General features: G+C 49.6%; 1 protein-coding gene across 1 annotated transcript in view; it reads left to right on the top strand.

Annotated features, from left to right (window-relative positions):
* LOC144175693 (uncharacterized) overlaps positions 1-25,956 on the top strand; it is a 101,344-nt gene that overhangs the window by 45,686 nt on the left and 29,702 nt on the right. The window contains exons 10-19 of the mRNA XM_077704732.1: positions 761-888; positions 1,844-1,998; positions 5,330-5,476; positions 8,052-8,487; positions 14,359-14,440; positions 14,517-14,796; positions 16,817-16,939; positions 20,096-20,287; positions 20,810-20,862; positions 25,365-25,611. Of these exons, the coding sequence (XP_077560858.1) occupies positions 761-888; positions 1,844-1,998; positions 5,330-5,476; positions 8,052-8,487; positions 14,359-14,440; positions 14,517-14,796; positions 16,817-16,939; positions 20,096-20,287; positions 20,810-20,862; positions 25,365-25,611 (1,843 nt within the window). The remainder of the gene's footprint in view (positions 1-760; positions 889-1,843; positions 1,999-5,329; positions 5,477-8,051; positions 8,488-14,358; positions 14,441-14,516; positions 14,797-16,816; positions 16,940-20,095; positions 20,288-20,809; positions 20,863-25,364; positions 25,612-25,956) is intronic.

The following is a 25,956-nucleotide window of genomic DNA, read 5'->3' as shown; positions in this document are numbered from 1 at the left end:
GTATATTTTGAAGCAGGTGAGCTAAAAGCAACGAACAACCGTAACGTAGAAATGGTAAGCAAACATTACACAGTTCTCTTTCAGAAAAATTGGCAGAATGTTTAAATTGATACTAGTTTGTCTGCATAAACATTAATTTCAAAAATTTTTTCGCTCCCAAGTTAATCTAAGGTGAGTACAAATGGAGACCAGTCTTGGAGGACACCCTGTGTACGAATTTTCTGCACAAACTTTTTGTCTAGCAAGGATATGTTCGATTTTGTGCTTTTATTGCACTATTCATAAGCTTTCAAATGCAGCAATAATTATGCGAGCCTGAGTAGTGCATTCAGAAATGTAGGCAGGGAAAAAAGTTTCAAAACAAGGCAAGTTTGGAAACATTAGATTGGAGACAGTGGTCAAGGGTAGTAGGTTTGTCGATGCTTAAGGTGCAGTCGTAAGCACATTTTGCAGGCACATTTTTGAAGTTGGTGCGAAATATTTTCTTCTTTGGCAAATTTTTGTTTCTTGCGGCCAGTAGCCACCCGTAAGTAAACAAGTGTCGTGCAAGACGTGGTGCCCTGGTAAAACAAAGCCACATTCGTTGCCTGCGCTGTCGTGTTGTCCCGCTGCCTTCATTGATGCCCTCAATAGACAATGAAGACCGTGCCGTATATTCCCTAATGGTGAAAGAAAGCAGTGAATTTTTCTGGATATTGCGAGTGGTGGTAGCGTGGTGGGGGAGCGTACCTGACGGCCTGCCGGTCCCCTCGTGCCCCAGGTTCATGATCGAGTGTGACCGGTGCAAGGACTGGTTCCACGGAACGTGCGTGGGGGTGACGCGCCAGCAGGGGCGTCTCCTGGAGAAGGAGAACAAGGAGTGGGTCTGCCCCAAGTGCACCGGCAAGGGTGAGGGCATGCGCTGGCCGAGCAGATCGGGAGAGGAAGGGAGGCAGGGCTAGGCTGCACGTATACTCTCGACACTCCAGCAGACGGCATCAGCCGAGCAGGCTGCCCAACTTTGTACAATGGGTGCTGGTTTTTACTTTTATATTTGTGCGTGTCTCCGTGAAGTTTAGCAGCAGCAGTGCCAAGAACAGAGTTCATTCTTAATCGATCAGAGTTGGAGGAAATCCCCAAGGTGGAGGGAGTTTCTGTGAAGTAAAATTTGACGTCCACTGCAATGCAGCCGTATGGCTGCAAAGGAAAGCTGTACAGCTTTCTCAAAAACTTCCCAGTTGAAGAAAAATTCCTCTTGGTCCAGGATTCGAACCCGGGACCACCGCCTAACCGAGGCAGTTGCTCTACCAACAGAGCGAACCAGGAGGCTAGTCGTTTGTAGCACGAGACGATCGGATTTAGCGGAAATCCCCAAGGTGGAGTCAGTTTCTGCAAAACTTGCTGCGATAAATTTCTGTGAAGTTTCCTTTTTTTTTTTTTTTTTCGTTCACAGAAACTTGCTGCGCCTTGGGGATTTCCCCCAAATCTGATCGATTAACCCCTGTCCATCACTTCCAGTTGTCGATCAATTCGCTCTCATGCTACAAATGACTAGCCTCTTGGTTAGCTCTGTTGGTAGAGCAACTGCTCCGGTTAGGCGGTGGTCCCGGGTTCAAATCCTGGACCAGGGCGAATTTTTCTCCAGCTGCCAAGTTTCTGAGAACGCTGTGCAGCTTTCCTTTGTAGCCATACGGCTGCATTGAGGTGGGCGTCAAATTTTCCTTCACAATTCAGTATTGCAAGGTGTGTCAGTAATGTAAAAAAGGGGTAGCGTGGCTCAACGGTGATGGGGGCTATGGCACAGTGAGATGGAGGCAGCAATGCGAATGGACGTTCCCCTTTTCCACACTGGGGGTGTCCCCAGCAGGGCCGGCCGCAGCCAAGAAGGAGCTCCACCGGGTGCCCTCTGAGGAGAAGGCCCACCACCACGCCGCCAAGGGCCACCCAGCCAAGCCCCACCCGACAGCCAAGGCACACCCGGCCAAGCCACACCCGACGGCCAAGGCGGCCGAGGAACCCGTGAGTAGGGGGCAGGGGTGCAGGCTGTGCTGCCTGGGCTTTGATCGATGACTTGCTACAGGAGTAAAGGGGGAAAAAACACCACCCCCTGTTGATTGCCCAAAGTTCTATTGATGATTTTGTGCTCTCAGGGAACAGTCTGTCACTTGACAGGAGCGGCACCTTCAGAGTTTTGGGGTCTTAGAAATTCAGCAGGTAATGCACATCATGAATTGCATTGCTTGTGATCTATGATGTTGTTGGCAAGTGAGGAGGGAAAGGAAAACAATAGTAAGGTTGCCACCTGCGTGGTTTTTGACCAGCCGAAGTGAGTTGTTTTTCTTCTTCTTCTTCTTCTTCCCGGTTGCTTGTCCGTACTTAAAACCAGTTGTCATTGGCCAGTTTTTTGGCCATCGTGCTGTGATTATGTTTTTTTGTGTTTCATAGGCGTCAATTCAGCAACTGCGACGATAAATATATGTCGGCAAGCTGCGCATTGCATACTTTTTTAACCTTTGTTCGCTGGATTCAGGTGCAAACAAAAGCTTTTAGTGGACAAAGTAGGTGCAGTTGCTTTTCAAAGGGGATGGGCGAATATTCAGCGTTGTCGAATATTCGACCGAATAGCTCTCTATTTGATATTCAATTTGATCCGAATGCAGATATTCAATATTTTTCAATTTGACGGCGCTCTCCAGTAGACTGACGAAAGCCCACCTTTTCAGTCAAGCCTTCCAAGATGTCATCGCAAGATTCCGCCAACGCGGACATATCTGTCAGCAGTGCCAAGTTGTTGCCTTTCCTATACTTTCCCCCAGCTCTCAGCCACCATCACGCTTTCCGCTCAGAGGCAGCACTGACACGACATTGCTGTCGACTTAGCGGCACCAATCCAATGCATTTGTATTGCCAATTCTATATGGAATTGGCACAACACTGTTCAAAATGGCGGCCTATAATATGCTCTTTTGTTGGCCACGGCTGTGCGTACCAGTGGCTACAATACTCTTTTTAGCAGAGCTTCTAGGTAGTGCTAAAATCTCCAGAGCCAACTGTGTGTCGCTGTTCTATTTTGGCGACTACTAATTGCGCTCATACGTAAGTAAGCCTTCTAATCTAAGTGGGTCCATCACTTCTCCATTTATATTTTTCTCAGTATCTGCTTAGAATGCAGAAAATAAAATCTATCAAATACAGCAGGTCACTGCATGAGCTGTGGCAGACTACGTGGGTGCCCCTGAGCTCCCACGGTCTGAAAACCCTCTGGACTGGGGGAGGCTTCACCCAGCGCTGGCCAAGGTGGCACGAAAGTACCTGGCAACTCCTGCCACACAGGCCGGGGGGAGAGAGGCTGTCCGAGGAAAGCGCTACAATAAATTGCATTGCACGTCAAGAGACCTTGGCTTTATTTTATTTATTTATTTATTTTTTCCAATACAAATTCAACCTTCTGTATACCATGTCCCCTACCCCAACCCCCACCTTTTTTCTTTGGAATGTGGCAGTCCTAAAAAAACAGGGAGCCCTGGGTTCTTTCCTCCGCTAATTTCTAAACAAACAAACAGCACTCTTTGGCATGGGGGCTAGCTTCAGAAATGCTTTGAAATATGGTGACCTTTTGTTCAAGCAAAATGTTGTCCGGGCTCCACTGTTGTCTTTGGTTTTCTTCAGTTTTCCTCATAGCTAGATGGATGATCAAAGCTGTGGCCGGCATGAAAGAAGTTAAATGCAGTGTTTGCAGCACATTTGCCCTGCTGAACATTTCTGATATGCTGTGTGGGTGGTTGGTGGTTTGTGTGAGTATCGCAGCTGAGGAAGGAGGCCAGCAGGGTGCTGGGGATGGGCTGCAGAATCGCAGGGGAGAGAGCTTAGCATGCCAGGCTGTTCAGAAAATGTGCACTGACTGTAGGCACAGGGTAACTTTTTCGAGTGCATTCAGGGTGTGTGCCATGTGGCCTGGTTGGTGCACAGAACGAGCTGCTTAGCAGTTTCAAAGGTGAACCATTGCTTGCACTGGGCATGTGCAAAGAATGCCAAAGGAGGATGAGGACGTGGTTGGTTCCACCAGCGTTGAGCTGCTTTCCAGTGGCCACAGTGGGGACGTCTGAACCGTGTCCACCAGTGTGCGCCTTCCAGGGTTCATCAGAGAAACTAGGCGTCCGGGAGGCTTTAAACAAAGAGGTGTAGGACCGTCACCTTGCGAACTCCCCAACCAATAGGCATTGTACATAATCTGTACACACTTATCACTTTGGTGCGGGTGATACAAACACGGGAAGCCGGAGTTTTGGTTGTGCACAGGCACAAAAGCGTTAGTCCTCCCTTGCCGACGGTATTCCTCCTCGTGGGGTGTTTACAATAGCAGTAGGAGATGCGCTGCTGGTGAACAACGTTTCACCCTCTCTACGCCTGTTCTTTCTCCCTCGCCTCTTTCATCTCCCACTACATTCTCTCCTTGCTGTCCCTTTCATTCCCACTGGCTGCAGCTCGGGTGTCTCTGGCTTCCATTTTGTATTATACTTTTTCAATAAACCGGGGCTGGGGCGGCAGTCAGGCGTTCTTTCTCGCTTCTGATGGTGAACACTCTTGCCATTTTGCCTTCTCCTCATTCTTCACTCAAGCTGACCTGTCGTCGCCTTGCCGTGTTGCCTGTGCCGCTTGTGCGTGAAACCGCATAGCTCGTTTTTGCACGACATTCATGCATGTCGGCAATGGGCGCACGCGCGTGTTCTTTTGATGCCTGTGTTGACGATTCAGCCTGGCACCCTGGCAGCAGTTTCGGCCTCGGTTGCCACTTGCGGCAGCGGGAGGAGCCTCGCGATTTTCGCTATTGGGGAGACGCCCGTCTAACGGTGGCAATTTCAAAACACTCGCAGCAGCTGGCTGGGTCACCTCAGCGGCAGATACTTTGTTGCGGGTGACATTTTATAGTGCAGTTTCTGCCCACATTATTAGCTTCTTTCTTGCATGAGCAGTTTATAGTTTACGCCTTGACCTGCGTTTTACCAAAAAGCTAGACGCAGTCACTCTACCTACCTTGACTGACCACTTCTTGGCAGGAGCCGCCGCCACGTTGCCACGGCTTGTCGCGAGTGCACTGCGTTCGAACGTGCGAAAAACTTTTCTTTTTCCCTGGTTTCCTGGTGATGCGACTTTTTGGGTGATGCGAATATTTTGCCGCCCCTCGAGATTCGTAGCACTGAGATTCCACTGTGGTTTTTGTAGAGCGGGGCTGCTTGGCGGACAGTACACAGGCTAGCGAGCAAGAGCAGTGGGTCAGTGGCTCTGTGGGCATTTTTAGCGGACCCTACGGGCAGTGTTGTACAGGCATTCTCCTCCTCTTCGCGTGCAGGTGCCGGCGTCCAGCCCGGTCAGCGCCCCTCCGCGGCCAGTGGTGCGTGAGTGCCTGGTGTGCAAGCAGCGGGCCGAGTGTGTGGGCCTGTACTGCGGCCGCAACTGCATCGCCAAGTACGTCCACGACGCCACCCAGACCATCAAGGTGCGTGCCGAGGGGAGTTACTGTAGAAAACGAGGCTTATTTTTCTGAGTGCAAAAGCACTGTAAGCCCTCATTCACACAGCCGTCACCTTCTCCATCACAACAACGAAGACATAATGGAGTAGTGTCCGTACTGGAGACCTGGAGCTCTCCGTCAGAGTACAGGGTCGTTTGCCGAGTGGTCAGTTTAGCCTCGAGTTGAGCGTGCTTAATCTGAAAAGTAAAAAAAAAAAATGTGATATATGCGATACAAGGTGACTATAATTGCTGTGATGCAAAAATAAGTTTTCTGGTTGGCTGGTTTACCGTGGGGCATGGTACCGTCGCGTTGACGAAACGGAAACGCATAGCTCGTCTTCCTGTCGCTGTCGCACCGTCTTCAGCGAAAAATCGCCCGAGAAACCGTCGCCCGTGACGGAAGACGGTGACGTGACGGGGTGAAAAACGGCTGTGTGAATGATGCCTAAGCCTACTTTTACCAGTTTTTCCTGATGTCTCTCGTGAGGCCTGTCATATTTTTCTATTTATGCCTTGCTTGTGCAAAGGAGAGGGAGAGTGGTCACCAGTTGCTAGCAAGCATGAGTCTGACTCGAGGCCTTGTGTCACACTTGAGTGCCCGACATCGTGAACCAGTGCCCCCAGCTCGACATACAGCAAGTGTTGTTGCTTGGAACATCATAAGGCAGGTTACCTAGCGGTACGCCTAAGCACGGGACGTCAACCAGTGCCCGTTATGCATTGTGCTGCACGTACTGGTCCATATCGTGAGACTTGAAAGCAGATAGTTAAGCCTGCATAGAGTGCATTCGGCAGGCACTCTCAGATAATGAATGGCAGAGAAGAAACTGTATGACATCTGCATCTTACCGGTACTCACCTACAGGGAAGAAACTTGGAGGCTCACTAAGAGGGTTCGACTTGAATTGAGAATGACTCAGCGGGCAATGGAGCGGAAGATGATAGGCGTAACATTAAGGGACAAGAAGAGAGCAGAGTGGATGAGGGAACAAACGCGTGTTAAGGATATATTAGTAGAAATTAAGAAGAAGAAATGGACGTGGGCAGGGCATGTAATGCAAAGGCAAGATAACTGTTGGTCATTGAGGGTAACACAGTGGATCCCCAGAGAAGGCAAGCGGGGCAGGGGGCGGCAGAAAGTTAGATGGGCAGATGAGATCAAGAAGTTTGCGGGGATAAATTGGTCGCAGTTGGCACAGGACGGAGGCAATTGGAGATCTACAGGAGAGGCCTTTGCCCTGCAGTGGGCGTAGATAGGCTGGTGATGGTGATGATGAGTTAAGGCTGTGCTGGTGCATGCCCACACCGGTGTATTGGGCACTGCTTTGTAAGCTTGGTACATCCTGGGGAAGGCACCAAGCAGCCAATGAGTCCGCCGGGCAGGTACTTTGACTGCCAGCATTAGGCAGGTAAACCATGAGGAGTGTGTGCCCCTACTCTAAGTCTAAGTGTTGCATACCCACAGATACTGGCGGGCATTGGACTGCGCTTTGTATGCAGCACTGTTTGTGCAGCATTCATAGCTCAGCACAAGCACACCGATTGTCAATGTAAATTGTTTCATGTGAAGTCTCCACGTCGTATTGCTTGTGGATCCCAAATTTTTCATCCCAAATTGGCGTTCCTGCATCATTGTTCCTCAGTGTTGTCACCATCAAGACTCGGAGTGGAGGTGGCGTTATTGTGAGCCGAGAGTAGTCACAACTGACTTTTCTTCTGCTGCTGCTGTAGTGTGGCCTGGGCTTCTGGTCACACTTTTAACAGCGATGCTGCTGAAGCTGGCATTGAGCCGGCAAGCGTGTGCAAGTAAACCTCACCAAGCGGGGGCATCATCACATGCAATGGGGCCGCCCGACCTTTGAGAACACTCTGGCCAGCATGCGGGGTGTGATCTCTCGCGTCCCCTTCCACTCGCCAGTTTACGTGCGTTCGCGCCTCAAGTGGCTGCGAAGAAAAGGTCGCGCTACAGACACCAAGCTTGCGAAGCGAGTTGCCGCCAGTTCTGGAGCATGCTAATGTGGCCCACTCTGGGAGAAATGGGAAAGCCTGTGGACAAAATAACCGGGGCCTGCCAGTCACGGAGAACTTTGAGCGGCAAGTTTGCAAATCCACGTGAGGTGCAACAGCCGGTTTTCCGACCAAGGGAGAGCTGGGGCGACAGGAGAAGAGGCCCAGAAGCTGCCACGCCTCTACTCGAGAACGGATGCAACGACTTCGGTCCAATCCCGAATATCGCGCCAGTGATGCGAAATGTCAGCAAGTTGCAGAAGAGCCAGAGTTACGAGCTCGCATACATTGTGCATAGGGGAGTGTTCTTGGCTGTTTGGGGAGCCAATGACGACACCGCGTGGAAACTTGGCCTGGTCCCCAAGCATGACCAGGCATAAACTTAGCTTAGCCGAAGCAAGAAATAGCTGGGTACGCTGTTTGCCCAGCCTTCACGTCACTCCCCCCCCCCCCCCCCAATAAGCTTAGGGGCGCAGCTCCCCTCACCTCATGCACAACGGCACTGTGCTTGCTATGTGTGCCCCCTGAGATCCACTGCTGTTCTTGCACAGGCGGCCAAGCTGGACGGGGAGCGGCGGCTGATGTTCACGGAGCGCAGCTCGGGCAAGCTGGTGGCCGGCGTGCAGACGCCCACGCCCGAGAACCTCACCAACTGGCTGGTGCGCAACCCCACCTACGAGCTGGCCGTGGCACGCACCCCCGCACGCACCCCCGCAGCCCCCGCCGCCTCCAGGCCCTCCTCCCAGCAGGGGACTCCCAAGGCCACGGCGGCCACCGCACCCCACCACCACCAGCAGCAGCAGCAGCCGGCCAAGCCAGCAGGCCACCAAACACCTGCCAAGCCGGCCAAGCAGCCGGCCAGCGCCCAGGCACAGCCGACCACTGCATCGGCAGCCAGCACCACGGCGGTGGCCACCAGCACCACCAGCACCACCGCCAACAGCGCTCCGGCAGAGGGCACGGGGGGCACTGCCGAAGCGGCCCCGGGTGAGTGCCCGTCTCGCGCCGCTGCACCCTCACCACTGTCGGCAGTTTTGTTCATCTTTTCTTTTTACATCTGATCTGATCGAGTGAATTGCCCATCTTAATTGGATTTTAGTTCGCTTCACTTTTGTTTTTACTGATATAATTTGGTATTTCATTTACGGCTGCATCATTAAATAAATTTGTCTTTGGCACTCTTTGCCCTAGCTGGCCTTGCACCAATCATCATCATGCTTGAAAAAGAAAGAAAAACAGTGCAGTAAAACATAAAGGCTGTTTGCCACAAAACAAGGAGCGCAATGTTAGAATATTAAACCACCTTTTCTAATAACGCAAGCATTTGTAGTTTTCTAGCGCTTCAAAGTTCACTGCTGAAAATGCGACTACCCTATGCTCCAATTCAGGTAGGAAACGAGGACCAAGAGAATAGCATTGTGGGTTGTGCTTGCTGTCCTGCATGAAGTGACACGCTGTCTGCATGTCTGCAGAGGTGAGGTAGGCATGAGATCCAAGTAAGGATGCAGTCAAAACGTGTGCTTTCAGACAATCATGTGTTAGACAGCTGCGCATATTGCACAGTTTTGATACAAATTTGTTCTCCTGCGCCAGGCTGCTGCAAAAGCTTGAAAGTTGCAGAAATTGCGCCAAAGTGCTCCTAAACAGTCTGAGAGCCAAGGATTTTAGCTCTCCCGTCAGTTTCAGTGGGAGAAAAATGCTTACTGATGGCATAATTTTAAGATTGGAAAACATGGTCACCAGGCGAAGCAGTTGTTCGTGGTTCTTCAGGCAGAGGGCCCTTCGCCGATTTCTACCGTGGTTTTGGTTATGGGGGTGTGGTTTTGGTTATGGGGGTGGCTGGGTTAACATCTAGTCGTTTGATCTGTTGCGAGAAGTTGCGCGACTCGAAAGACGGGAGTTCATCAGAAAACAAAGGGATGCCCGTGAATTTGACGTATTTCGGCCTTGAGTGTGAGGCACGGTGCGTGCTTGAAGTGAAATTTCGCACTCATTGCGGTGTTATACCAACGCTGAGCTATGGCTGCCTTTGACAGCGAGCTTGCGAGAGGCGGGAATGGGATGATCGACATTGTAGAAGTGGTGGTGCAGGCTACATGGACGTAAAATGTTCAAGCAGTGTCCGATAGCAGGACGGGCTATTATTGCACACTAGTAATAATGGTTCATCTATATGAAGTGAAATTTAGTGCCAAGAGGGAGGTCGCTAAACATACCAACGTTACTCAAATTACGATCGTAGTGAACGTGCACCTTGGGGATTGAAATGGGAGGGCTGGGGGGGTGCAACGACTGTCACCTCGCTTTGCGCAACTTTTGCCGTGGCTCTACACTTGTGCGTAAAGCCCCGTTGGGGAATACAAAAATAATAATTTCGGCATTCGCATGATAATAAAAATGCCTTACAATTGCTTAGTTTTTCAATTCGATATTCTGAGCGGTGCTCCACGCTATCTGTGCATTGAACCTAATTAAAAATGGTTTGTGAAAAGGTAGTGCATTCGTACCTTGTGATACTCTGGTAGGAAAAACTTTATTGAAAGGCTGTTTCAGTGTTATGTGCGTTCTTCAAAAGGACACTTCTCCCCCATGAGTTGCAAAAAATTTGATTTTTTAGGCTCCTAACGTGACATAATAAGTGTCGTTGTTCTGCTCCAAATCGAGATTCTTCTGCTCCAAAATAGAGATTTCGCTGCTGCAAAAATTTCTCCCAACTCTGATTCAGCTGTCTCACCCCTGGACAGAAAAGTTGCCACAAAATTTGCACAAAACACGTTTCAAGGGCACTGCGAAAAAAAGAAAAAAAACATAGGTTTACATTGTGCAGTGTAGACCACTTGTAACATATGTTGTGGACATTGCAGAAATTTGCGCTATAAGCGGTACCGCACTATATACAAAACATGCATGAATACAACCATATTGCAAGCTACCTTCCAATCATTCTTTGTTTATCATCACTCAAATGAATGCCATTCAAGGGGGGACGCGGCTTTCAACTTCGGAAAAATGACCAAAACATCGTTTTTTTGAAACCCGCATATTCGGCTTCTATGTTTCCTATTCTATGCGTCTGCAAAGTTTTTAGGCTGAAGAGCGTCGCAAAGTGGCATAAAAAAATACTTTTTTCAGGCGCGGTGACAAACTATCAGCGCAAAAGGGCGAAAAAACGGCAATTTTCGGAGCGCTCTATCTCCGCAACGGTGCCACCGGGCGCGGCCATTTTGATATGGTTAGATCGGCCGAGCGATCGTCTTTCCGGTTCCGCTCGTCTCTTTTATCTTCGTTCATTCACAAACGCACAAACGGCAGAAAAGAAACGACGCACAAACGAAGCTAGAAGTAGATGCTGAAGCGCTATTGGTCCTCCGTCGGGGCGCAGAACAACGACCCTCCTGATTGGATGTCACGAGCGCAACGCAAGATGGCGGCCGACTGAGCTGCGTAGCGAGCGGTTTGAGTTCATTTTCGCCGCTTCGCTCGACCGAGTTTCTGTTCAATCTATGGTATTCAACACGGACGTTATCGCGGTGGGAATGCCGGAGATAACGAGCCAGATTACGGGAAGTTGTGTGGCTCGAAAGGAGGAGGTCATCGAACACTTCGTGGTGCGCGTGGCTCTACCGTCGCCAGACCCCGGAGGGTGACGCGGTGTGCGCGCTTGCGATAGCGGTTCGTGAAGTGAACTTTTAGTCGGGTTTGCGATGTTTAAACGCTTAGTTATTGCTGTGTTTTGACTGTGGGCTCGCTAGCCTTGAGAAAGAAACGGTCGACGCGTCAAACGCTGCGGCGCGCACGGCATAGCCGACGCGCATTGGAGCAGCACATGACTGGGAAACCGGTTACGATTGAACGCCAGTAGTTGTAATTAATGCCTGCGACGTTAGATTTAATCTTAAGGGGGGAGGCTGGTCTTAGACAAACTTTTTTATTTTTCAAGCTATTGAGATGAAAACTTCCAAACAGATGTATTTCAGCATTCTGATTTCAAATATCAATTTAGATTTTGGATATCACAAGTAGTTCTAATTTCATGCAGATTTCATTGTTAAAAGCCTATCCCCAATTTTAAAAAAAATCTGCTTTAATGATGCTTCTAAACTGCACTTCATTGCATTGCTTAGCAACCAGGGAGTGCAATAAAAGTATTCCCATGCTTCTAGCCTTCCTACAACCAATTGTATGAGGGTTCAAACAACAAAGTTTGAACAAACTTCGTCCTCATAACAACGAAGTTTGTTCAAACAACGAAGTTTGAACCCTCATACAATCGGTTGTAGGAAGGCTAGAAGCATGGGAATACTTTTATTGCACTCCCTGGTGGCTAAGCAATGCAATGAAGTGCAGTTTAGAAGCATCATTAAAGCAGATTTTTTTTTAAATTGGGGATAGGCTTTTAACAATGAAATCTGCATGAAATTAGAACTACTTGCGATATCCTAAATCTAAATTGATATTTGAAATCAGAATGCTGAAATACAACTGTTTGGAAGTTTTCATCTCAATAGCTTGAAAAATAAAAAAGTTTTGTCTAAGACCAGCCTCCCCCCTTAAAAGCGACCTGACCAGCCATATAAGGTATAATCAAAGTTCGATATGTCGCGGTAAGCGTGCGCTGCGATGCGCGCGAGCCATATCGCCTTTCTTGCGCAACGTTTCCCGTGCACTTGTAATTTTCATGCAAACAGGTTTGAGTTAGTAATATAGGAATAAAAATATGTTCTCTGCATTAAAAATGTACGTTACTGTCGCAGCATTTAACAGTGATTTTTTAGTGAAATTGATACCATTGCTTAGGGCATACTGGCTTTGCTGCGAGAAATATTGGATGCCTTGAATGTCAAAAGTAGTAAAAAAATATGCTCTTGCATTGAAGTTGGGAGTTATGCAGAATACTCTACCAAGCTTCAAAGTAGCTCATTTTCATCCTTGTGGTATGCAAACTTTTGGCAATGAATACCTGCACGTATGAGTACTAAGTTGCTGTGCCAGGCAAGATGATAAAACATAAAAAAAGCCAAAAATGTTCAAATTTAAGTAAAAAAAATGCTTAACTTGTTGCCATGGTGAAAACACTGCAAAAGGAGGCTGTTCAGTGCGATACAGCCAACCAGCTAACCTACTTTGCATTGAAAGCCCATTGAAACCCATCTCCCCCTTCGTTTGGTCTGCAAAGTGGGGTGTGTATTCTTCACAGAGGAGCTGAAAATGATGTTTTCTGGAAAGAGAAAGGCTGTAAAAGGCACTCCAATTTCAAGGCAAGGCATTCCAGAAGCCCCATGTTCAAAAGGACATGAAAGGCTACAACCGTGACCACTTTTGATAAGTGAAACCTATGTTGCAACTTCGGAAGCCGTTTTCTCGAAACAGTTTTTTTTGCCACCTGTGTCGCTTGTACCAGGGATTTCTTTGTGACCGCTGGGTCTATTTTGATTCCGTTTCTTGCATTACATTCCTTGATGAACAGTTCAGGTCGTGACACTCTTGGTTTTCCAAATTTGTTTTTTGTGATTTTTTTATTCAAATAATTGTTCACATTCAACATGCCTATTGCACATTAACCTCTAAAAAAATGAAAACTAAAAACCATTGTGTTGTAAAAAAAAAATTCTAAAACTGTCACGACCTCGTCCATTCATTTGGGAATGCAAAGCACTTCGAACAAGTTTTCTACCATGTTTTATAAGCCGCTCAAGCTCAGTACAAGCGGAACAGAAAGAAAATTTAATACATAAAAAAGTTATCAAAATATTAGTTTGAAATTTTTATGGTGTTATCACAGAAGCATTTCCAGTTGCTGTGCCAATTTTCATCAAAATCCACAAAGAAATAAAAAAGTTGATTTTGAAAGCCACGTCCCCCCATAAAAACAAAGGTACCCCCCCCCCCCCCCTTCTTTTTTTTTTTTTTCCCCTTCCTTTTTTTCTTTTACTTTAGACCATCAGACTCTGCTGCATGGTCTTAAAACTGCGAGCATGACTTTGACGTGTACTTTGTGTTTATGTTTTAGAGGTCAGCGTTTCTTAGCATCGAGAAGAACGGATGCTGCAGAGAGGGAAGCAGCCCAGCTTATGCGCGCGAGAATACTTGATAAGATCTCACGCCGGATTAATTTTTTCCATCCGCCGCGTTGTGTTTGCGATGCCGAGGGCTCGCCATGTTCAGAGCTGTGCCGAGAGAAAGGGCAGTTGTGGTTATCACGCGGGTGCAAAATGGAAGAACACGGAAACTAAAAGGTGCCTTTTTTTTTTTTTAGTTACAGGGGAGAAGAGAGCGCGGGCTTTGTTGGGAGGCTGAGTCCATCTTTTTTCTTCCTTTTTTGCGACCCTAAAGCGGTGGTCCAGCTGCACCGGTCGATAGGTCGAACCGCATTATAAGTTCTATGCGAGGCCTACCTGTGGCCAGGAAAACCTGTGTTATATTCAGTCGCGCACTATAAATGGCACTAAAGATTATAGCATTATAGATGGTCTACTTTGTACATGGAAAATTATACATAAAATAGAAAAGTGTATACTTGAATTGAACCTTGATTTTAGTGGTATTTAATGTAAAAAATGTCCTCGAAAACGTGGTTGTGTTCTTGTAATGAGGCCTCAGTAATGCTTGCAGTTCGTGTGGATCTGTGTGGTAATCAAACATTCTCCCCTCCGCAGAAAGCTCTTGGTCAAAGAGTTGCCCTTGCTAGAGAAACGGAATGTAATTTGTGGCAGACGGCCATCGGGGTGAGAGCTTCAAGGAGCGTGGCTAGCGAAGGTTGAATGTGCAGCAGCCCTGTGCCGATGAATTGTTAGTGGCATTCCTAGACACGGGAGGCAGTGGTTGTGCTTATGAGGGGACCCTTTGGGTGCACTGCAGAGGCCAAGAAGCCCGAGGCCCCGTCCATCGAGCCTGTCCGGCTGAATGTGCGCAAGATGCTCAGGGACGCCCTGCACACCAGGCAAGCCTCTCTCCCTCTCTCTCCCTCTCCACCAAGAGGGTACGCCCCTCCTCACCTCCTTTCCCCCCCTTGCCAGGTGCAAGGAGGCCCCCGACGTGCCGGCGTCGGCGGACGAGGTGCGGCGCATGGCGGTGCGCATCGAGGAGGAGCTCTTCAAGTGCTTCCGGGGGGACACGGGCTCCCGCTACAAGTCCAAGTACCGCAGCCTGGTGTTCAACATCAAGGACAGCCGCAACCAGGGGCTCTTCCGCAAGGTCCTCCGGGGGAAGATCGCCCCCGACCGGCTCGTGCGCATGACCCCCGAGGAGCTCGCCTCCAAGGAGCTGGCCCGCTGGCGCGAGCAGGAGAACAAGCACGTGCGTGGATGGAGGAGGGCCCCCCTCTCTCTCTCTCTCTGCCTCTCTCTCCCCCCACCCTGCTCATGGGGCTGGCCCTGGCAGAGTGACTCAAAGGGTGCAGGTTACACTCGCTCCGTATGTCTCCCCAGCAGGGGACAGTGTGGGCAGTTGTGCAGCTTGTATGCCACGCAGGAGGCTGCCACGGAGCAACCATGTGGGCTGCCGGGCCTACAGCTGTGTGTCTATGTACATTATGTTGCACGAAGGAGTGGGCAGTGGCGCCCTGCGCCGTGCTTGTTGCCAAGAGAAGGCAACAGGATGGACAATATTTCATAGTGCTGTGCTTCCCCATCCCAGACTAGGATCACGTGGAAAACTTGCTCGAGCGGTCTTCGAAACGGACACTGAAGACAAAACCGGAGTTGGTCCGTGTAGATTGATTGGCGTCCCCAGAAAACGAAGGTGCAGTGGACCATTTGTGACGTCAACGATACGTTCCGGAAGGAACACTCGCACTACAGTCGCCGCGCACAAGCCTGCGTTATCCCTTGTGGTCTAAAAAGACGAGAAAAAGCAAAAATAAGCATACACCAAGTGCATTGAAAGAAGCCAGAACCTCTTTTGATTTGAAGCTGACAGAGTTTGCTGTCAAAAAACAACAAAAGCGGCAGCGATCGCTTTACCGGAAGCTGCCCTAACATGTTAACTCGCAAAATTCAAAATGGCTGCCAGAGTCGTAGGCGACGGCACGAAGGAAAGATCTTATCGACGCACTCGCAAATTACTCTGTGCTGAGGGATGAAATGTACGAGCGCACTCGTCAAAAGCGCGGTTTGGATTAGACTTTCCAAGCAAACGGTGTGTAGCAGCAGTGCGTTAGTGTGTGCCGACAATTCTTGCTTTTGCAGAGCCTCCCGGGAACATACAGAAAATCCAGTCGACTATTCGAAAAATCAAATAGCAGATATTTGATTTGCGAATTGACTTATTCGTGGAGGTACTATTCGATTCGTATTTGAATATTTGCACACCCCTAAATGTATGTTTACATAATACGGGGATACGACAGGTGAAGGAGGAGTGGGCCAGTGAGTGACCAGCCAGCTGACGCCATTCAAAGTGCGGGGGTATGATAGCAGTGCATGGGGTTACATTAATTCACTCAAACTTCAGGCAGGGAGAGTTGAAGGCAAATGGAAAAAAGGACGGCAGCGTGTTCAAGGGACACTGAAGTCAAAATGCAAGTTGCTCTTGCCAAGAACACAAGTATGCCACTCTTATGCATAGAAAATAGCGAAAGTGTGAAGACAGGTGCCTCTGTCACTGGCTATACCATGCAACCTCCTCCGAAAGGGGTGGCGCGTGCAACGTCTTTCTGGCTGCTGCTGGATGGCGCTACTCGTCCATCCTTAAGTGGTGGCACTGCTCTTTGAAGAAGTGTGCGAGCTACGTACAAGTTGTTGGTTTGACGCCAACATTCGTGAGGCCTCGAAAGGACAGTATGTTTGTTCTTCAACCAAGCGTCAATACTGACCACGGGTCCCATGATAGAACATAGTGCCTAGTGGCCCAGTGCTGCAAAGGACGTGGGATTTCTGAAACTGGCCAAACCACTCCATACGGGGCAGCATTGCGTTCTATACAATGTTCCGTACTGCCATACATTACCGCTGCCTTGTTTGCTTCCGGTTTATCACGACGCAAACAACGGCTGCAGCCACTGTTTCCGTCACGTCTGACTAGCGATTTCTCAGCAATTAAGGCCCGTCTAGGCACCGAATCAATGCTGAAGTGGCTATGGGAAGGTCATACTTTTGTTTGGAGCCAACTTGCTGGCTGCCTTCAGTGTCCCTTTAGACCGTCCCCTTTGTGGCTTGCCAATGGGGGGAGGCTTCCTCCCGCTGAGGTGGCTGGCTGTCGTGAGCCCACTTGCACTACTTCTGCTTTCCATTTCCCCGCGGACGCTCGTTGCCGTTCCAGTCGGACGGAGAGCGTGCGTGCATATAGGCTTGAGCGGTGTTTCCTCCCCCCCTGCCAGGCGATCGAGATGATCAAGAAGGAGCAGATGGAGGCGGCCCAGAACGTGTCCTCGCACGCGCTCCTCAAGAAGACCCACAAGGGCGAGGTGGAAATCGACGACGACAACCTCCGCCTGCTCGAGGTCAGTCGGGGAGCCAGGGGGCCTGCGGGTTTCTTCAGGGCCGGGCCACTCGGAGGTGGGTGCGCCCGTCCGCAGAGCAGGAGTAGCGAGGGCTGTGCGTGGCCCTGGCCAACTCGGGAGTCTGTCCTAGGTGCCGGTAATCGGGGGCGACAGCTGGGAAACGTCTGGGCCCATGCATCAACCAGTGCACTGTGTGCACGCACTGAGGCACCTACATGAATGTGTCTCACTTGAAGAGTGAAAGCAGCAAGGGCGGTTATGCTTAGTGAACAGCATTTAGGGCAAACGGTGGCGCTCGCCTTATTTACAGGGCAGGCCGCTTATAGGTGGTATTCTTTAAAAAGTTTAGCTGTCAATTTCTTTGCTCGGCAACACCGAAATGGCCACAGACATGGCCGAAGCGCCACGGACATGGCACGTCTTGTGCCACTGCAGCCGCACGCAGAAGAAAAAAACAACACCGGCGTGCGTCGTCTGCTCCGTTTCAACCTGATTCTCAATGGTGGTGTCGACAGAGTTGTTGTTAATCACAGTCACATTGGAGCCGAGGCATTACTTTCCGTTCGGCAGGCTAGAGCTTGGAATGTCCAACTCATATCATGCGCTTAGCACGGACAAGTACCGCCATCCCGTGGAGCCCGACGTAACCAGTGACGGCACGCTGACGTGGTTGCCTATATGCATGCCTAGCCATTGAATACAGGCTATAACGCATTTCGCAGGATCCACAGAAATCTGCACTGTAAGAGGTATCACACTACAGTTAAGGGGGGACACTGCTCTTAAAAAAACTTTTTTAATTTTTGAGTAAACTTTGTGAAACTTGTCAGTCTTGCTGCTTTTCCCGCACTGATTTCAAATATAGAATTATTTTTTTTGTTGGTCAATTAGGTCCCGAGATAATTAGAGGTAATTAATCATTTTTGGAGGAACAATAGACAAAACTGTGTTGGTCAGAAAACTGTAATCTTTACATTTTCCAACACTATGAACCCTGGTGAGTGCAATAAGACAATCAGTTTTTTTATGCATCGCTTGGAACTAATTTTACAGCTAATTAAACCTTGCTGGCATTACAGCTAATTAAACCTTGCTGGCAACACTGGCAAGGAGCCATTTTGAGTGCCAACCTCAAACACTGAAGTTTAATGAGCTGTAAAATTAGTTCCAAGCGATGCATAAAAAAACTGATTGTCTTATTGCACTCACCAGGGTTCATAGTGTTGGAAAATGTAAAGACTACAGTTTTCTTACCAACACAGTTTTGTCTATTGTTCCTCCAAAAATGATTAATTACCTCTAATTATCTCGGGACCTAATTGACCAACAAAAAAAATAATTCCATATTTGAAATCAGTGCGGGAAAAGCAGCAAGACTGACAAGTTTCACAGAGTTTACTTAAAAATTAAAAGAAATAGTTTTAAGAGGAGTGTCCCCCCTTAAGCGTCGTTATAACGAGACGAGCTGTAAGGAAACAATGGCTATAATGAGCAAATAACCATCTCAAGCTACACTCGAAAATAAATGATATTTGAGGCTAAATTGTGTTCATTTATCCGCTGATTTTGAAAATAGGCATTAAAAGACTTTTAGGCACAGACACCAAAATAGGCATTTATAGGCATATAAAAACTCCACAATAGCCCTTCTTAACCTCTATTTAATAGTAACACTAATAATACCTTTATTTTCTGTCCTTCGAGATAAGGGAGCCAAGGAAAAAATGCTGTACGAACAACTTGACTAGCTCATGCCTCCCCCCCCTTGAGTGAAGTACATTATTACGCATTCAAGTTTTCAGCAGCATACAGTGAAAACACGTAACGGCATAAGAGAAAAAGCATCACAAATAAGAGGAAAGCAAAACAATTCATGCACGTATATCAAAAAGGGCTGATAGGAGTGCAAGGAACAAAACAGGCATTCGCCTAAAACCCGGTCTCTAGTTATCGCAGCCGTAGGTATCATTGGCACGAACAGTATTGCAGAAAATAAAAAATGTACCCGTGTGCACTTTGTACAGATGGTGAAGGGGGACTCACCTGGTCACATTTCTAAGGGACTTGCTAATTCACGACCCACGGGCTGAAAACCGATCGTGCACCAACACGAAGAAAAGTTTTACATGTCCGTGAAAATGTTCCTAACGGCCTAGTTTGCTTCTTTTAGAAATACATTATCTCTGTACTGAAATAAGGAGACAAAAGTCTCGCTTACCACACAGCTAGCACCATGCAGTGAAAACTAGCAAACTAAAATGTGTTCCTTGTTTGATTTTTATTTCGGTTAAAAAGTTACATATTTCTCATACAAGCAAACTAGGCCGTTAGGAACATTTTCATGGACGTGTAAAACTTTTCTCCGTGATGGTGCACGATCGGTTTTCAGCCCGTGGGTCGTGAATTAGCAAGTCCCGTAGAAATGTGACCAGGTGAGTCCCCCTTGACCAGCGAAGCTTTGACGTGAAGGTGGTGTTTTAGAGCAAAGATTTCAGCCTGTCACTGATGTCCTCTGTATTCCACCCGAAATGCAGTGCAGGAAGCCCAACTTCATCCGATGATGATTGTGGGTGAAGTGAAGAAAAATTTACTGCTTCCCGTGGTCGGCGTCAAACCTGGGTCATGTGCGTTATGAAGCCGGCGTCTACCAGTTGCACCATTCTGGCACGGTTGGAGCAGTCTGGATTTGGAGATGGGTGCACGGATGTGCAGAAGTAAATGGAAAATTCACCCCTCCGTCTGACGATGATGATGGTGATGGCTGAACGCTGGGGGGTAGTCCTGGAACGCCTGTATCGGTAAAGAGACTAGCACACTTGTAGCGCAGGAAACCGTCCCGATAAGAAAAGGCTTCACATTCCTCCATCGTCGTTCCGACAGTTGTTGGGATGTGTGGCCTACCCATTTCAAAGTGATCTGCAGCCAGTGTTTGCCATCGCTCCGCACTGCCCACCATTATTGCTTGAGCTGTGATCCATGCAGTAGCTCGCTGCGTGCACTCTGCCAGCTGTGATAGCCCAGCCAGCCGGTGTTCCGCACATGCACAAGGGGTTGTGCCAGAGAAGTGGTGGCAGTGGTCTCTTTTGTAACGTGAAGCCTCCCCTCTGGCGTCTTGGTGAAAGTGCGAGCGCCCTCTTCTCTCCCGTGTGGTGGCAGAAGGCGGAGGAGAAGGCCCTGCCCGAGCACCCCGAGGCCCCCCCGGTGGTGCCACGCGTCCCCAGCGTGGTCAGCTCCAGCGGCAGCACGGCGGCCGCACTGGAGGCGGCGGCCGAGCGGTCGGGCAGGGACACCACGGACGGCCACCGGTCGCACCTCTTCGACCTCAACTGCAAGATCTGCACGGGAAAGGCGAGTCGGACGCGCTCTCGCAACCTCCCCAGCCTCTGTTGGGGGTTTGTAACAGATGACGAGACAACCAGAGGGGCACGAAGGGCCTTACGAATCCCCCTGAAAACCGTCCAGCCATAATGCATGACACAATGTGCTTCGTAGGCACGCATGGGGCACTTAACAAGAAACTCTAGGACCTCCAAGACAAGCATGCGTATGGTATACGGCCCTGGAAAGAATGCTCTCGTGCTATCTGATCACTCTCGCTCGGCAGTTGCGACACTGCGTTCTCCTTTGTTGTGTGTGGTTTCACAGTGGGCCCAGCAAAGGTGGCCGGGTACATTGGGGCTCCATCCTTAATTATCTGAAAGTGCAGTTGATTGAAGAAGCGTTCAGAGTCTCCCGTTTGAGAGGCTGCATTTTCGGCAGCGGGGAGCAGGTGTGTGGGTCTTGTCAGACTGACCCTCAGAGGTCAGTCAGAGGTGGCTACTGGAGGCTTTTGTGACGCCCCTCCTCCCTCCCTCCCTCCCTGTGTTGCAGATTGCCCCTCCTCCCGAGGAGAGCCTGACGCCTTCCCCCCCACCATCTCGGCGGTGAGTACAGCTGGGGGGGGGAATGAGGACCACGCCTGCACCTCTTCCTATGTGGGCCGTCGCGATAATAGTGCTGAATGCCCTGGCTCCCACCCCAAGCGCATGCGTGAAAAAAGCCTCGCGTCTACCAACTCCCGTAACGAGGAGCTATGCATTGCAGGCAGCGAAACACGGGGGTGAGCACTGGCCGCGTGTGACAGCTTCACTGGTTAGCCATCTGTACGAAGTACAGGGGCGCTTTTCCAACCAGTCCTCTGTTTGAGAAGCAAAGTAGTATTCGCTTTGGAAGCAGAAATCGCCATTTGTACAGAGGAAAGTGTCGGCACTATGCGTGGAGCATCTGCACTGCAGACACTCGGACGCTCAAGCACACTGCATAAAATGCTTGGGCATGGTGTTCATAAAGGGCGCACATTTATGCCTACTATTTCATTTCGGATGTTTTACATCCAGAGTGAAGCATTACATTGTGGCTGAAAAATTCAGTATTGGTAACCTCAGTTCCTGGGTCTAATTGTGCAAAGGGTCGTGTACAGTGGGCATTTCCTACATGGGGAGGAGGAAAAAAACTGGTTGGGTGGAGGAGGGAAGTGATGCGTTCAGGGGACACTGAAGGGTGGAAACAAGTAGGCTTGTATCAACAGACTACAGCTCTGAGAATCTAAATACACCAATCTCGCAACTACCATATTTATTCGAATATCAAGGTGAGGTTGTTTCCAACATCCATAGTCTCAAAGTCATACCCCGCCTTCTATTTGAGGCTCAGTATCTATATATGGTGATTTTTTTTACCCTCCAAACAGCACTCTCGCCTTACAATCGTGACCGCGTTATAATCGAATAAATACGGTAGAAGTTGTTTAGCAGGCAGGAAACGAGCTCATTGGAGAAGCATCTGTTGACAGTTTCCTGAAATAAACAGTTCCGAAGTGGTTGGGCGCGTGAAATAAATGTAAAAAAAAAAAGAAACTTTCCATCAGCTCATCGTATCTAAAAATCAGAGACTACACCTTTTATACACTGCGAGGTCAGCTGCATCCCCCACTATTCAGTCAGCCATCATGCTTTCAGTTTCTTTTTCGAGAAGCATTCGTGCGCAATTAGCGCAGTCAATAGCTTACGATGGTCAGCGCCAGAGTTTCTGTAAGCAATATACCCGGCAGGAAGCAGCTGAAGTCTCTCTTCATTACAAGCGGCAAAACGAACAAGATGCACTGGAGGTAATTCTAATCTCCTGTTCTCTGTGCGCAGGTGAGGAGGAGGAGTAACACTTTATTTCAAATGTTGCTATCGGTAAAGTGGTATTCACACGACGGAGCCTTTCAGCGGAGAAATCCAAGGGAGGTCGTGACGTCACCGCAGGCGGACTTTCGCTCGGCCAGCTCCTTCGCTCACACGGAGGATGCGACTGTTGGACGGACATCACTGTTTGCAGTCGCTTATCTCTAAAGCATAGCTGCCGTAGCACCGCCGATTCCGCTACGACGGCAATTTCTGCTAAAGCCCCTACGTACTGATCTTGTCAGCCGCCCAAAAATTGACCGTGGGGCGCGATGCAGGTGCTGCCGCGGGTAGAGAACAGCGCGTGACGCGCGAGGCAGTGGGTGTGGATACGCGCGCTAGGAGCAGCTGGCCGGTCCGCCTACGGGCCCACATACAGATGTTGGGCTTAACAGTGTGACGAATATTTGATTGCCACTCTCGCAAGTGGCGCAGGTGACGATTTCTAATGAAATTTCCCATTACATTATTACCCCTTTCTCGTTATGCGCAGCTTTGTTTGCGCCTTGGGGAGCGATAACAAGCTTTCGCTCGAGCTGCCTGCGCCACTTTGCAGCCGCAGCCACCGCTCGCCCCAGCGACCGTGCTGGTGGTATACGCGGCTCGCTCAGTGCGCCTGTCGTGTGTGCGGCGCATTTTTACGTTCAGTGTAATAAGAAGCAAAAAAAAAATAGAGTGCCTGCAAACCGCTCTAGATCTTGAGTCGCAACTAGCTGCCCGACGAGCAGACGAAATCCTGCCACCTCTGCCGCGAAGCGTCGGATCGTTTGTAGCTTGTGAGCAAAAACCTCCGACCTCCGATCGGAGTGGTGCACCGGAGAGAAACCGGGACGTAGGGGTCACGTGGCGTGCACTCCTAGGAGCCCGTCGTGTGAATACCCCTTTAAGGAGCCATGAAGACAAAATACAAGTTTGTTTTATTCGAAAGATTTCGTGTTTTATAGTGCCCCCAGCGATCGTCCGGATACAAACGATGCTTTATTCACTGAGAAACTATTCAATTTAAGTTCAAATTTTGATTTTCCTGCTAAATCGTGTGTTTTCGTGGTCTGCAATGACATCACAGGAACCGATTGCTCTTCAGCCTAGAGTACCTTCATTCACGCATCCGCCGTACAGGGTAGAGACACGTATACGCTGGCGCCGCCGAAGCAAGTCACTGCATCAAAACCGCGCTAAAATTATCGCTGCAACGCAGTTTACTGCCGAAGTTTGAATCATCTTACGTGTTTCGCGTTGCTGGTTCTCGTGGGAAATGAAAAGAACAATGCGTTGAGCACGTTGACCCAATTGCAGCTGCAGCGGCACGGGGACCGTTCAAAGGGTGTCCTACCCTGTACGGCAGTACTGCGTCGAGGTATTCTACTGCAACCTAGATGGTGCCACCATACCGCGGCAAGCGTTTTCTGCCTTTGGTTTGTTTTTGACTGTATTTAAACCTGGCTTGTTTTTGTTCTGGGAGAAAATAATCGTTTCGTGAAACAGTGCTCGCTCGGCAAATATGTTCACATAAGACACCGTTTGCTTGCGTCAATCGGCCAGTGTTGTCTGAGGCAACCCCAAAGCCCTGCGGTGCTGTGCAGCTAAACCAAGCATAGGGGCGCGCAGCACCAATAGCAGTATGCAGCATATGTTTACATGTGCTTTCGTAACTTCCACTGTTTGTCCCACCATTCTTGTTGCTTTAAAAAGAGTGTGCCCTAAATTTAAGCACAAACAGGTCGTTCTGCAAGCTTATAAGCTCGGCCTAATTTTCGTTTGCTTTTGCCGGCCTCCGCCAATCGCAGAGCAGGCTCGAATGACATCATAGGTTCAGTTGCGGGAAATGAGCAAGTGGGTCGCATCGCCATTCCCTTTTTTCCTAATTATATAGCTTATTTGAACGAAGTTTGCATTAAAACTGGTGTCAGTATGATTCTAACGAGGCCGTCTCTTGAATGAACCAAACTTGTGTTTTGTCTTCGTGGCTCATTTAACGCGCGCCCGGTTCGAACATAATCGCCCGTGAAGTGAACTCACTGCAAGTGGTTAGCTGACTGATTCGCCCTTGTGCTTTCCCGTTGGCCTTGAGCTGCCGCTGATAACATGCGTTGTTCTGTTCTTGTTATGGTTGAGCCAGGGGGAGCGCGTGCAACGACGACCACTCGACACAGCTGCTGCGGGAGAGAGTTTATTTCACACTAGGTTCACACCGTGCGAGAGAAGGTAATACGAGATGGCTGTGATCACCAGACGAGGTGAAGTGAAGGCGCCATCCTCAACAGTGCCAGCCAGGAGCCCAGGACACTGTGCTTGATATTCAAAATGGCCCGTGTTTTTTTTTTTCAAAAATGGCTTCACCGCAGCCCTCCATGCTCACAGCCAGTTTGATGGGATCTGGGATGCCGGAGTAGGTGTTCACTCGAGCATCTAACTGCATTTATCATTCTTTTGGTGAAAAAATCATACAAGTTCAAGCCAGCCGCCTTGGCCAGAAAAACGTTGCTCTTGTCAGCCATGGCTTGGAGACGTAAAAGCTACTGATGCCAGCGTTTGCGCTCTAGACCGCACCGGGTCCTTGCCCTTGTTTTGTGGTGACGCAATGGCTACGTCGCGAAAAAAGTGAGAGGGAAGCGGGTGAGGGAAATGGCGGCTTTGTTTGCTCAGCAAACAACGCATCGTTGCTCATTGAACAGAAGTCGGGAGAGCTATGGAATGTATAATCTTTCAGTTGAAACAAAATATGCAGCGCTTAGTGTCCCTTTAATGGGGGCCCATTTTCGGCATATGACCAGGCTGGTATACATTGCACACTCGTGCCCTTTGTGGGGCTTAAAGAAGTGTTTGCAAGGGTGTTTCCTACTGCAGCAGGGGCACGCAGTAGGGGGTCACTGTAGAAACAGTTGCACAAACAGTGCCGTGCAGGGGCCACTCAGTTGGACGTTGCGCGGTCGGAAGGTGCAACGTCTGGCATTGCACTGACACTGACACGCTTGATGCCCGAGCACTACCTTATCAGGTGTGGGTTTCTTCGTATGACGGAGGCCGTTGCAGGGGTCTGAGTGTAGCACTGCGTCATGCGTATCTGCTGTCAACAGAAATGGGCAGGAGTGGTGGATGGTGAGGGGGCGGGGAGAGCAGCAACGCCATTGCAGGCTCACACCGAAGCACCCTTCATTCACAGTGAGCTTTCCGGTGGGAATTAGAGAAGAGGGCCACAGACGCATGGGTCCGCGCAGGTCGTCCTCGGCGAGCCTGACCCCGCAGCTCCGAGCAGTGGTGGCGGCGTGGGGAGCCTGCCGACGCCCATGGAGGAGCTGTCGTCGTCTCTCCTCGTCCGCCTCCCCTCCGCCCCCGCCGCCAGCGCGGGGCCGAGGGGGCACGCCCCCGCCCCCCGCCAAGAGGCCCCGGAGGCCCCGCGAGGACTCCTCCGACCTCGAGCCCAGCTCCACCGTCTCCATCGGGTGGGTGGTGGTGGTCGTGGCTGTGTAGTCCGTGCCCATTACAGCGGACCCTCTTCTCTGGATAAAAGTGTGCTCTATCCGAAGTATGCACTATCCGGATGAGGAGGGTATATCAGCGTGAAGTGGGAACTTTGACCAGTATCGCATGTAAATGCTACAGGCAATTTGACCAGTATCGCAGGCAATGCTACAGCAGGCATGTAGCTTTTGCTACAGCAATTGCTACACGCCTGCAGAATCTCTGCACAGCATTCACGCACAGGAAAATAATCGCTCAATGCTGTTTTCAAAGCGTAGCACTGGAGCTTAAAAATGGCCTAGCACATGCGCTTGCCCACTAAGCTGGGCAAATAAACCAAGAGCAACT

Source organism: Haemaphysalis longicornis, unplaced genomic scaffold (genome assembly GCF_048455015.1).
Source record: "Haemaphysalis longicornis isolate Haplotype H1 unplaced genomic scaffold, Haemaphysalis longicornis Haplotype H1 scaffold_3, whole genome shotgun sequence".
In the NCBI taxonomy this organism is placed as follows: Eukaryota; Metazoa; Arthropoda; class Arachnida; order Ixodida; family Ixodidae; genus Haemaphysalis; species Haemaphysalis longicornis.
The sequence above is the reverse complement of the archived record's forward strand: the minus strand, read 5'-3'. Positions and strand labels throughout refer to the sequence as shown.